This window comes from Symphalangus syndactylus, chromosome 3 (assembly GCF_028878055.3).
Source record: "Symphalangus syndactylus isolate Jambi chromosome 3, NHGRI_mSymSyn1-v2.1_pri, whole genome shotgun sequence".
NCBI lineage: Eukaryota > Metazoa > Chordata > Mammalia > Primates > Hylobatidae > Symphalangus > Symphalangus syndactylus.
The window spans coordinates 43,459,183-43,472,696 of NC_072425.2; the positions used below are offsets into that span (position 1 = coordinate 43,459,183).

A 13,514-nucleotide genomic window follows, 5' to 3' on the forward strand; every position below is an offset into this window, starting at 1 on the left:
CAATTTTTCCTTCTGATCCAGAGACACAGAAAAACAAAGGGCAAGATGGAAATAAGGGATGAGAAGGTCTATGTGGAAAAACAGTTACAACTGGAGTGGTAACTGCAAAAACCAAGCAGCTTCGTGTGATTGTTAGGACAGAAGAAATTTCTCCTTTGTAGCCTAGAGCAAATTCTCAAAATTTAATGTGCATGTTAATCATTTGGGGATCTTTTATTCATTTTTTCATGTGGGCATCTTTTAAAAATGCAAATTCTGATTTGGTAAGTCTGGAGTAGGTCCTGAGCTTCTGCATGCTTCAAAAGCTGATTATGTTTTGAGAACATGGATCTAGATGCTAGTATTGAGGTGGGAGACAAGTACTGCCACCTGAAACAACAGTCTTGGTAAATTTAGCCAACAAGGAGGATAAACACATCCCAACAGGGAAGGTAAACTGTACGTCTATCAGTACCGCTAGAGGGCATCACTGGTTTATAGTTCAATACAGTGAATATATCAGAATAATGACCTTTAGTTTTCCTGAAAGATTAAATTAGGCTTGCTAACTTGTTTAATGAGATAATCAAATATATGATATAATTTTAAATGGTTTATATTTTTAAAAATTTAATGATTGCTACATAAAAAGGGTATCAGTTAACTAATTTTACTTAGATGGAACTTCTACAAGCTTAGTAGGTATGCTTAAATAAAGCCTGCTAATAAAATAGATTCAGACTCAATAGAATGGTTTTACACATGTAATATATGTTTTAAACAGCATAAAATAGACTCCTTCCTCTCTTCTTAACGTGTCATTTTTCTGATTACAAAAGTAGCACATTCCTTTTAGAAAATTGGGAAAGAAAAAAGCAAAATCAAGAATGAAAAAACTATCTTGCCACTCATAATTACTTAACATTTTGGTGTATTTCCAAATGAAAACAATTATTTTCCTGTATTTTACAATTACTATGGCATCATGCTCCCCTTCACATTATAAGCATTTCCCCATATTTTTAAAGACAAGAATAACAAATTTGATTAATAGCATATTATTGTATAATTAGATGTTATGCAATTATTTAACCAATATTCAGTTGGATATTTAAATTGTTCCCAGTGTTTTGCTCTTCTGGTCTTTTTAATCCTGCTTTTCTAGTTCTGAGAGAATTAGTCTGCCATAAATCTTTCTACTCAGAAGTAGAAGCTACTGTATTGTAAATTTCTTGACCCCAAACCTAAGAATGAACAATTTGGTCCTACTTCTTTGATTCATAATCCCATTAACATGTATTCTATGAATCCTAAAACACAAAGTGACAAGGACCTTGAAATTTTCACTAGGTTGTTTCACAGTGCAAAAATCCTAAAGCTTTTACTTGAAAGGTTTCCGAATTTAAAAATAGTCTGTAACCTCTGATCCCATAGAATTCCAAAGTTAATCTTAGCTGTACAGTAACACACTGGAGCAATCATCAAAGTTTTGCTTTCCATCATGAAATACCAAATTCAAAATATGTAACACTGATGTAACAATAATCATATACTGTCCATATGCAAATTTCACCAATGTCCTAGTAATGACCTTAATAGCAATTTCACTTCCAATCCAAGATCCAATCCTGGTTTATTTAGTTGGTCATTAATTATTATGTTTCTTGGTCTTATTTATTCTTCAGTAAATTTTTTCAAGTAATTGATTTCATGTAAGTTACTAAATTAGTTAGCATAAAATTGTTCATAATATTCCCTAATTAATGTCAGCTGGATCTGTAATAATAGGCCCACTTTCATTTTGAGTTGTTATTTGTGTCCTATCTTGTTTTTATGTAATCAGTCTAAGTTGTAGCTTACCAATTTTTTAGCTTTGGCTTCATTTTATAATTTTAAAAATTATATTATTATTCCTTTATCATTCACTTTGAAATATTTCCTAATTTCTAGTGTGATTTCTTTTTGACTCATGACTTATTATAAATATGTTTGATTTTCAAATATTTGGGAGTTTTCTAGATGGCTTAATGTTATTCTAATTTCATTGAGAATATATGATTTCAATATTTTTACATGTATTGAGATTTTATGGCCTAACTTATGGCCTATCTTGTTGAACATGCTGTGTACATTTGAAGTTGTTGAGGTGATTAGGGTAAGGTCATTATAGTGTTCAAATCTATGCCTTTACTGATTTTTTTCAAGTTTTCTACCAATTGTTAAAAGGGATTTAAAAACCTTCACTCATGGTTATAGAATTGTTATTTTTCCTATTTCTCCCTTTAATTCTGTCAATTTTTGCCCCATAAATCTTGAAATCCATTATTCGGATTTATGATTTTTATAATCTTGTCATATAGATATATGATATTTATAATCTTAGTCATTACTACTTTAGGTTTCTTTTGCTTAATGTTGCATGGTATGTGTTGTGGGAAGTCAGGGACCCCAAATGGAGGGACCGGCTGGAGCCGCGGCAGAGGAACATAAATTGTGAAGATTTCATTTTAATATGGACATATATCAGTTCCCAAAACTAATACTTTTATAATTTCTTACACCTGTCTTTACTGCAATCTCTGAACATAAATTGTGAAGATTTCATGGACATTTATCACTTCCCAAATAATACTCTTACAATTTCTTACGCCTGTCTTATTTTAATCTCTTAATCCTCTTATCTTCATAAGCTGAGGATGTACATCACCTCAGGACCACTGTAATTGTATCTAACTGTACAAATTGATTGCAAAACGTGTTTGAACAATATGAAATCAGTGCACTTTGAAAAAGAATAACCGCGATTTTAGGGAATAAGGGAAGACAACCACAAGGTCTGACTGCTTGTGGGGTCGGGCAGAATACAGCCATATTTTTCTTCTTGCAGAGAGCTTATAAACGGATGTGTAAGTAGGAGAGATATCGCTAAATTCTTCTAGCAAGCAATATTAAATATTAAGACCCTAGGAAAAGAATTGCATTCCCAAGGGGAGGTCTATAAATGGCCACTCTGGGAGTGTCTGTCTGACGTGATTGAGATAAAGACTGAAATGCACCCTGGTCTCCTGCGGTACCCTCAGGCTTATTAGGATGGGGAAAAAAAAATCCTGCTGTGGTAAATACGAGATCAGACCGGTTCTCTGCTCTCAAACCCTGTTTTCTGTTGTTTAAGATGTTTATCAAGACAATACATGCACAGCTGAACATAGACCCTCATCAGTAATTCTAAGTTTGCCCTTTGCCTTGTGATCTTCGCTTTGCCCTTTGCCTTGTGATCTTTATTGGCCTCAGAAGCATGTGATCTTGTTCTCCCTTTTGCCCTTTGAAGCATGTGATCTTTGTGACCTACTCCCTGTTCATACCCCCCCTCCCCTTTTGAAATCCTTAATAAAAACTTGCTGGTTATGTGGCTGAGGGTCATCACGGTCCTGCCGATATGTGATGTCACCCCCGGAGGCGCAGCTGTAAATTCCTCTCTTTGTACTCTTTCTCTTTATTTCTCAGATCGGCCGACACTTAGGGAAAATAGAACCTACGTTGAAATATTGGGGGCAGGTTCTCCTGATAGGTATGTATTTTTTTCATTTACTTACTTGCTTTCTGTTAATGTAAACTACATTAATAATTTTTCACCACAATCCAGACTCTCAGTAATCCTTTCCTTGCTTTTGTTTAAAGATTTACTCCAAAAGTGTGGCCTATAGTTTTAGTTCAGCAAATACAAATTTGAAAGATTTATTTATGTGTATTTATGACTAGTTTCTAATGACATTATGTTTATAAGATTCATCCAGGTTATTGCATGTAGTTGTAATTCATTTATTTTTATTCTCTAGAAGAAGAATTGCTGGGTCAAAAGTTATTCATATTGTCACATTTATTAGACAGTGTCCTGTTGCTTTCCAAAGTGGTGGTACCAATTTATATTCCCTTAGTAGGGCTTGAGTCTGAGTGATTCACTTCCTAACCAACTCTTATTTTTGGAATTTTTAATTTTTGCCAACCTTATAGGTATGAAATACACACCATGATTTTAATTTGCATTTCTTTGATAATAAATGAGATTAAGCCTTTTCCCATATGCTTATGATTGTGTCTTATTGTCTGTTAAGTACCTGTTTAAGACTTTTTCTCATATTCACCTGAGATTTTTAGACATTACTTTTTAGGAATATTTTATGTATCCTAGTTAATAATTCTTCATCAGTTGTATCTGTAGCATAAGTCTTGCAAGTTAGTAGCTTATAGTTTTCAAGTTTTTTATGGAGTATTTGGCTCATCAGACTTCCTTAAAATTAAGTTGAATTTACCAATAGTTTCCTTTAAGTTTGCACTTTTTAAATGCTCTGTCACCTCAAAAAAGATCCAGTACTTTTATGGAGATAGTCCTTTTATTGTCATGTAAAATCCTACTAACACTCCATTCTGTAGCTATTTCAAGAAACCATGTGAATTAGTTGAGGAAGATTAGTAGGAGATTTGGTGCTCCCCAAATTCTGAAAGTGGGGCTTGAGTATTTTATTAGTCATTACTGTGATCACATTTGTAGTTTTCATCTTTTGTTGTCTCAGGAAAGAAAAGCATTTGCAAATGCAGAGCCCTTCAGAAGTTACCTTGAGTATTTTATTGCAGAAGAAAAATATGCCCTAATGGTGCTAATAGGGGTCAAACAACTTCTATAAAGAAAATTATTAAAATAATGTGAGTAAAATGTAGTGACAATCCCTAAGAGGGAGGGATTTAGAGAGAACAGAAAATGAAGAGGGAAAATAGTGATATGTTTATTGGGTTCAATAACTGTTAAAAATTAATAGGAAACTAGAGCAAGAAGTATGTGGTAACTAGCACTTAAGTTAGCTCTGTTATACTTCCAAAGGCATATTTGAGGTTTTGGCCTTCTGGGCAACTTTTGGTAGGGTGTCTGTCATTTTCCCTTTACTGCTGGAAAAGAAGTCTCAAGAGGAAGAATCCAGGTACTTTGTATTTTAATCAGGACTATTTCATTTGGGCCAATTGGAAATAAGTTAAAATCTCTGCTCTTGAATTAAATCAGTTAGTTTATTTACTTCAGTGTTTGGAATTTTAGCAGTTCATGAGGACAGATAGTCTTTTTGCTCATTTCATAATCTCAGCTATACAGCTGCCCGGAGTGCTCAGATAAGTGTGTCTTTTCATTTTGATTTGCTTAGAAAGGATGTCAGTAGGGACTTGCTATTATGACGATATTGAGCTGGAATTTATATTTCTGAGGAAAATGAAAGGCTATCAGAAGTCATTTGTTAAAATTTCTTTATTCTGTCTTCCCCATCCCCATCAATAGTTCTCCCTCTTTTGAAAGACTATTGCCTAGAATTTTATAGAATAAGCCCTCCTATTCTGGGAAACTGTATTGTGGTCCTATTTATATTTTGTTTGAAGGGTAATTTTGTTTTAATGTAAGACTAATGCCATGTTAGAATTAGATTCTGTGAAAATATTTCTTGAAGCTTTGAATATATGTTATACCTATTTATGTAATTCAGGAATGCTTTCTGGTAGTGAAATGTAATGTTAAAAAATACCAAAAAAAGCAAGTATAAGTTGTGCTAAAGCTAATGACTTTCTAATTGACTTATTTCTGTTTGGGCACACTGGTTGATGCATGTGGTATTTGAATAGAAATAAATTTAATGGATAATATTGTTAGGGGTGGTGAATATCTGAGTTACTGGTGGCAAGTCTGTATGGGTCTGCAGCAATCTCATTTCTTGCCTCCTCAAAAGAAAGAATTCAACTGAGGGGCATAAGGCAGTAAAAGAGACCGAGGCAAGTTTCAGAGCAGGAGCAGAAGTTTATTAAAAAGCTTTAGAACAGGAAAGAAAGGAAAACACACTTTGGAGAGACCCAAGCAGGCATCTTGGAGGTCAAGTGCCTCGTTTAACCTTGAACCTAGGATTTTATATGCTGGCCTACTTCTGGCATCTTGCACCCCTTTCCCTTCATCCTTCCCTTAAGGGTTATGGGGAACCACCCACATGCATGGTACCCTGCTTGTGCTTGGGATGTGGGCATGCACAGTGTGTTTACTGGAGTTTTATGCGTGCTTATCTGAGGCTTTCTTTCAAATTCTGGTGGAATGCCCCTGGAAGGTCATACTCTGCCGTTTTGACTCTTAATGCACATGTTTGAGCTCATTCGCCCAATTCCTGAAAGCTGCTGATTATCAATTTCAGGTGTTTTTATCTGTTGAGAAACTGCCTCACCCTGGTGCTGGCTGTGACCAATTGTTATTTTAGAGAAGCAGAATGACCATCACCTGATAGTCACCTGACATTCTGGTGGGTGGGGCAACCCTCTCCTGCCCCACTCATGCATGACTAACTACCTACTGTAACAATATGTAGAAGAAATACTATACCTTAAGCTTATTTAGAGTAGGAATTGCATCTTATCTGTCAGTGACTATGACATGTAGACTCTTGATAAATTCTTTTTGAAGTACTAATCAATTTGACTAAGAGTTGGAAATGTAGATTCCATTTCTGACTCTCTTGTATTTCTGTATGATCTTAAGTACTCAATTTCTTGATTACAAGAAAACAAATGAAATATGGTACTTGGAAGCTATAGTATCACTTATTTTTAAGCTTCTCGGGAAACAGATTCAATGTTTACTCACCACTGAATTATCATTCTCAGGACTTCTCTCTCTGTAGGCTCATTCTTGTCAGCATGTATTTATGTCTGTGTCTGTCTCATCTCTCATCTATATATACACATATATATGCAACACAAACGCTGTTGCATATATTTTCTTTTACTTTCAATCTGTCTTTTTTTGACAATGTGTTTCTGAAAAATAACCACTTGCTTTTTCAATTAGTTTGACAATCTGTCTTCTTTTTTATTTTTATGTATGTATTTATTTTAGAGATAGGATTTCAGCTCTTTCACCCAGGGTGGAGTCAGCTCTTTCACCCAGTGGCATGATCACAGCTCACTGCATCCTTGACCTCTTGGGCTCAAGCAATTCTTCTGCCTCAGCCTCTCAAGCAGCTGGGACTACAAGTTTGCCCCACCACACCCAGCTAATTTTTACTTTTTTTTTTGTAGAGATGGGATCTCACTATGTTACCCAGGCTGGTCTCAACCTCCTGGGATCAACTGGTCCTCACACCTCAGCCTCCCAAAGTGCTAGGATTACAGGCATGAGTCACCACGCCTGGCCTGTGTCTTCTAATTGGAGTGTTTGATCTGTTTATGTTTAACATAATTACTGATATGTGTGGGTTTAAAACTCCCATTCCCATTCATCCCATTTATTATTTGCTCCTTTATTCCTCCTTTCCTCTTGTGGCAGATTGCATTTCCCAAAAATATATACACAAATATACATACAAATACACATACACGGCCAGGTGCGGTGGCTCATGCCTGTAATCCCAGCACTTTGGGAGGCCGAGGCAGGCAGATCATTTGAGGTCAGGAGCTCAAGACCAGCCTGACCAACATGCTGAAACCCCATCTCTACTAAAAAAAACACACAAAAAATTAGCCAGGCATGGTGGTGGGTGCCTGTAATCCCAGCTACTTGGGAGGCTGAGGCAGGAGAATCACATGAACTGGGAAGTGGAGGTTGCAGTGAGCCAAGATTGCACCATTGCACTCCAGCCTGGGTGACAGAGCAAGACTCCATCTTAAAAAATAAAAAGCAAATACACATACACATTTCATCCACTCAAAAAAAATTTACAATGTGATTGACATTCTACTGTTAATAGGTATCAATTTTTTCGCCACTTGAATTTTGATGGGAGCTTGTGACTGCAATTAAATGGCAGAGATTATGCTATGTGATTTCCAATGCTAGGATATAAAAAGGATACAGCTTCTACCTAGCTTTTTCTCTCTTGTGTTGCTTGCCCTTCCAACCCAGCCACCATGTTGTGAGTAAGCTTGCTCTGTGGTAAGTGAGCAGGTCTATGCAAACCTACCCCCAAAGGCCAAGGGAGCTGAGACACTAAACAAAGAGAGTAACAAAACAGTTTCTCAGAGAGCAACATTTAATAGGGGCTTACAAACAGAAGCTATGTCTCAGGCAGCTGTGAGACAAAGGATTCCCTCACTGTTACTCCCCAGACCCAGGGTTGATATACCATAGGGAAAGGATATACATGCTTCAGCAGGAATATGTAGGAATTTGCCTAAGGGTAGGATTTATGGTGTGTGCTCTTATACAAGAGATAGTAGATTAGGCAGAAATCTTAAAGGCATTCCTAGAAGTGGGGTTAATCAGATGTCAACATGGCAGATTAGAATCCAAGATGGAGTTGCTATAACCTCCACACTCCAGCTTTCTAATCGGGCTCTTAGAATCTCACACACTGTCCTCTTCTTCAATGATCCTTGAGTTTAGAGGAAGGGTGCTTGATATTGTATAGCTTTAGCAGCAGTGCACTGGCAATGGGAAACAGATCAGGCCCAGTGGGATTTCAGATGAGAAAAAATGCATAGGCTTTCTTGAATCATCTCTAGTCTTTGGAGTACCATGATTTTGATTTTCTCGGATTAAGTAAAACAATGAGAGCTAAATAACATTAATATGCACACAAGGGACTACAATCAAAAAGAGAATTTGTATGCCAGAACAAAAAAAAAAAAAAGAACCTATTCCATTAGGGAGCCAACCAAAAACAACATGAAGAAAATTAAAACCGGGTTTGTCTTTAGAGACTTCTTGTAGCCAGAAAATAATTTAGGATTTAGTCCAAATTGTAGGCAGGTAGTAAAAACAATGGTTAAGACTAGAATCTAATCATGGGTGTACAATAGTTTTCTTCTGAAACAATTTTTTTCTAATTTTCTCTATTTCTACCAAGAATAAATTATTGTAGGACCAATTTATTTGCAAAATGAATTTTAGTCTCATTCTACTTGACCTGATTATTTGCATAAAGTGCAGCAAGAATAGTGATTGACCATATAGATTCTTTTTAAATTGGCTTTTTTGAAACTTTTAAATAAAGAATCTCAGACTTTTTAACTTGAGGCTAACAAAGCCGGGGATTTGCCATCAGGCTGCAATACTGTATAAATTGGGTGAATTCTTCTAAAGATTTCCAAATAACTAGAGATTCCTGGGCATGTCAAAACGTGACACTCGCCGGGTGCGGTGGCTCACGTCTGTAATCCCAGCACTTTGGGAGGCTGAGGCGGGCAGATCACCTGAGGTCAGGCATTAGAGACCTCCTAACAATGGTATTTCTGGTTTTAGATCCTTGAGGAATCGCCATACTGTCTTCTACAATGGTTGAAGTAATTTACACTCCCACCAACAGTGTACAACTGTTCCTATTTCTCCACATTCTCTCCAGCATCTGTTGTTTCTTGACTTGTTAATGATCACCATTCTAACTGGCATGAGATATTATCTCATTGTGGTTTTGATTTGCGTTTCTCTAATGACCAGTGATGATGAGCTTTTTTTTAATATGTTTGTTGGCTGCATAAATGTCTTCTTTTGAGAAGTGTCTATTTATATCCTTCACCCACTTTTTGATGAGGCAGTTTGTTTTTTTCTTGTAAATTTGTTTCAGTTCCTTGTAGATTCTGGATGTTAGCCCTTTGTCAGATGGATAGATTGCAAACATTTTCTTTCATTCTGTAGGTTGCCTGTTCACTCCAATGATAGTTTCTTTTGCTGAGCAGAAGCTCTTTAGTTTAATTAGATCCCATTTGTCAATTTTGGCTTCTGCTGAAATTGCTTTTGGTGTTTTAGTCATGAAGTCTTTGCCTATGCCTATGTCCTGAATGGTATTGCTTAGGTTTTCTTCTAGGGTTTTTATGGTTTTAGGTTTTACATTTAAGTCTTTATCTTGAGTTAATTTTTGTATAAGGTGTAAGGAAGAGGTCTAGTTTCCATTTTCTGCATATGGCTAGCCAGTTTTCCCAGGGCCATTTATTAAATAGGGAATCCTTTCTCTCTTGCTTGTTTTTGTCGGGTTTGTCAAAGATCAGATGGTTGTAGATGTGTGGTATTATTTCTGAGGCCTCTGTTCTGTTCCATTGGTCTATATATCTGTTTTGGTACCAGTACCATGCTGTTTTGGTTACTGTAGTCTTGTAGTATAGTTTGAAGTCAGGTAGAGTGATGCCTCCAGCTTTGTTCTTATCGCTTAGGATTGTCTTGGCTATATGGGCTCTTTTTTTGGTTCCATATGAAATTTAAAGTAGATTTTTCTAGTTCTGTGAAGAAAGTCAATGGAAGCTTGATGGGAATAGCATTGAATTTATATATGGCCATTTTCACAATATCAATTCTTCCTATCAATGAGCATGGAATTTTTTTTCCATTTGTTTATGCCCTTTCTTATTTCCTTGAGCAGTGGTTTGTAGTTCTCCTTGAAGAGGTCCTTCACGTCCCTTGTAAGCTGTATTCCTATGTATTTTATTCTCTTTGTAGCAATTGTGATTGGGAGTTCACTCATGATTTGACTCTCTGCTTGTCCAATATTGGTATAGTAATGCTTGTGATTTTTGCATGTTGATTTTGTATCCTGAGACTTTGCTGAAGTTGCTTATCAGCTTAAGGAGTTTTTAGGCTGAGATGATGGGGTTCTCTAAATATAGAATCATGTCATCTGCAAACAGAGACAATTTGTCTTCCTCTCTTCCTATTTGAATATCCCTTATTTCTTTATCTTGCCTTATTGCCCTGGCCAGAACTTCCAATACTGTGTTGAATAGGAGTGGTGAGAGGGGACATCCTTGTCTTGTGCTGGTTTTCAAAGGGAATGCTTCCAGCTTTTGCCCATTCAGTATGATATTGGCTATGGGTTTGTCATAAATAGCTCTTATTATTTTGAGATATGTTCCATCAATATCTAGTTTATTGAGAGTTTTTAGCATGAAGGGGTGTTGTAAACATTTTAGCTTTTATAATCCTATCAATCCTTATGTTTTATGCTCTAGTCTCAGGAACTTCTGTACTTCACCCCCAGACCATTTTACCCTCTCTTGTGAAAAAACCTTTGGGTTCCCAGCAAGGAGTTGAGCCAAGGGATGTGGGCCTTTTTGTCAATCTTTATCTGATTAGCCTGTCTCCACATTGCCCCAGGAAATTATTAATCAGCTTTCTCGTTGTCATTTTTGCCTTCTGATTTTTGAAACTTCCCCAATCTCGTGTAAATATAGAAAACTGGTTTGGGGCTCTTTAATGTTGGAGAACCAGCAGAGACTCCCTTCGGTCCACCCAACATTTGATAGTGTTGTATTAAGACTCAAAAGGTAAACAAAAATTTTATTCTCTCATTAATACTGTCCGAAAATCTTGTTCAAAGAGAAAACTAAATTTTACTTTGTATTAGAGTATTATCAATAGTAAATCTAATTTTAATACAATTTTATGAATGATTTCATTGACTCTCACTCAGCTTTTGACCACACAAGAATCCCATAAAGCTTTTATCTATCCAAAGGAATATAAATAAATCGCTCTACCTGAAAGACACATGCATATGAATGTTCATTGCAGCACTATTCACAATAGCTTTTCAGTTTCAAAGACGTGGAATCTACCTAATGCCCATTAATGCCCTCTTACAAAATTGCTTTCTATGTTTCTCTTTCTCCAACTTTTAGATCTATTTAATTGTATCTATATCATTTCTTCCATTCATTTTGAAACAATCTTTAAAATACCACTAAACCGGGCCAGCATGCCTACATGCTCCTAGTCTTTGTGCACAAGTGGGAGGTGGCAGGCCTCCAACGATGCAGCTAGTCTTTGTGCGTGAGTGGGAGGTGGCAGGCCTCCAACTGTGGCCTTCTCTGCTGACTGTTCTAGTGAGGCATCTCCAGCCATGAACCATTTTGGTACCTGGTTGGTGGGAGGCATGGTGACCTCGTTGCTGCCACTGAAAGCCTGCAACAATGAAAATCTCAGCAAAATTGGTATGTCTTTGGATGATATCATCAAACTAAATTGACAGGGAGGAAAGAAGCAGAATTTTCTAACTGGAGCCTGGCAATTCAGGATGAGCGTATGATGGAGAATTCAACGGAATTCTGGCTTTGGTAAGACTAGTCTGAGCACAGAGGAAGAGTAATGCCTGGAAAGAGACAGCTTTATGGAGTTATCACTGGCCTTGCATCCAGGAAAGCAACTGGAATTCACAAAGAAATTAATCCTATGAATCATCCATCTCTAACTGACAGGAATATAGAACGATATTTTCTAGTGTTAAAAAGGAAGGCAAACCTTCTGGGACAAATATGAAGTGCAGAAAAAAACAGTTGCAGTTCTCAAGGGACCTAACTAGCTAAACAGAAAAAAATAACATTCCAGCCAATTTTACCAAGACTGGAAATAAATTAAGCCATCAGAAACATATGCGTCGGGCAACTTTTCAGAAGAGACCTGAAGGTTCAGACCCAGTTGAACACAACAGCAATTGCTGGATAATGTAGTACGAAAGAGAACTCATCAATGGCAGATTTTTGTTGCAGGAATTCTTTTTAGTTCAGCTAAAGATGTGGTCCTTGTCCCATGGCCACAAAAATTTAGGCTCACAATCTGTGGAGTGAGAAAAATGGAACTTATTGGGCAAAAAGGAGAAAAGGGGGAACAGTTACTTTCGGCAAAGCCGGAATCGCCGCTAGTGCGCTCCCTGCCTCGCCATTTGAATCCAAGGTTCCACACAGGAAGAGGAGGGGCCAGGCTCCTCCCTACTGCAAATGGCAGAAACTTTGGTGGCACCCCAGTGTGCATTCCTCCCAGTGCTTATATGCGGTTGGAGTTTTTCCATGGACTCCTTCCCACTGGCTGTCTCACTTTCACCACAAACGGAGGAATTTTGACTCTATCTTTGGACAATCCTGGAGCAGTGCAATGCCCAACAACACAGAAATCAGGATTAATTCATACTGCTGTATCTTCATTTTTAACAAAATGGAAGCAATCTGACATAACGAAAGTTCTTGAAGTGGAACCCTACAATTGACACATAAACCCTACAATTGACACATAAATTCCAGCACATAAATTGTGCTGGAAAACAGACAGAGATGACTTTGAATGAGAAGTTTAGGATCCTGAAGGAACAAAGAGCCACTCTGACAAACAACAAAGGAGGAAGCTGCTTTGTAACTGTATTAGTCTGTTCACACACTGCTAATAAAGACATACTTGAGAGTAGGTAATTTATAAAGGAAACAGGTTTAATGGACTCAAAGTTTCACGTGGCTGGAGAGGCCTCACAATCATAGCAGAAGACAAAGGAGAAGCAAAGTCATGTCTTACATGGTGGCAGGCAAGAGAGCTTGTGCAGGGAACTCCCATGTATAAAACCATCAGATCTTGTGAGACTTACTCACTACCATGAGAACAGTATGGGGGGGGAACAACTCCCATGTTTCAATTATTTCCACCTGGCTCTGCCCTTAACATGTGGGAATTATTACAATTCAGGGTTGAGATTTGGTTGGGGACACAGCCAAATCATATCAGTAATCATGGAATAGATCCCATATCAAAGGGAATTTTGAGTGATGACGCT

The 13,514-nt window shown here is 37.1% G+C and overlaps 1 protein-coding gene across 1 annotated transcript; it reads left to right on the forward strand.

The window, feature by feature from the left end:
* Nucleotides 1-11,784: 11,784 nt before the first annotated feature.
* On the forward strand, nt 11,785-13,514 carry LOC129478481 (UAP56-interacting factor). Its single transcript, XM_055270055.2, is given in 8 exon segments — nt 11,785-12,048; nt 12,051-12,229; nt 12,231-12,287; nt 12,289-12,362; nt 12,364-12,403; nt 12,405-12,452; nt 12,789-12,962; nt 12,997-13,514. Coding segments are annotated over 8 exon segments (963 nt in total). The 5' UTR covers nt 11,785-11,819; the 3' UTR covers nt 13,159-13,514.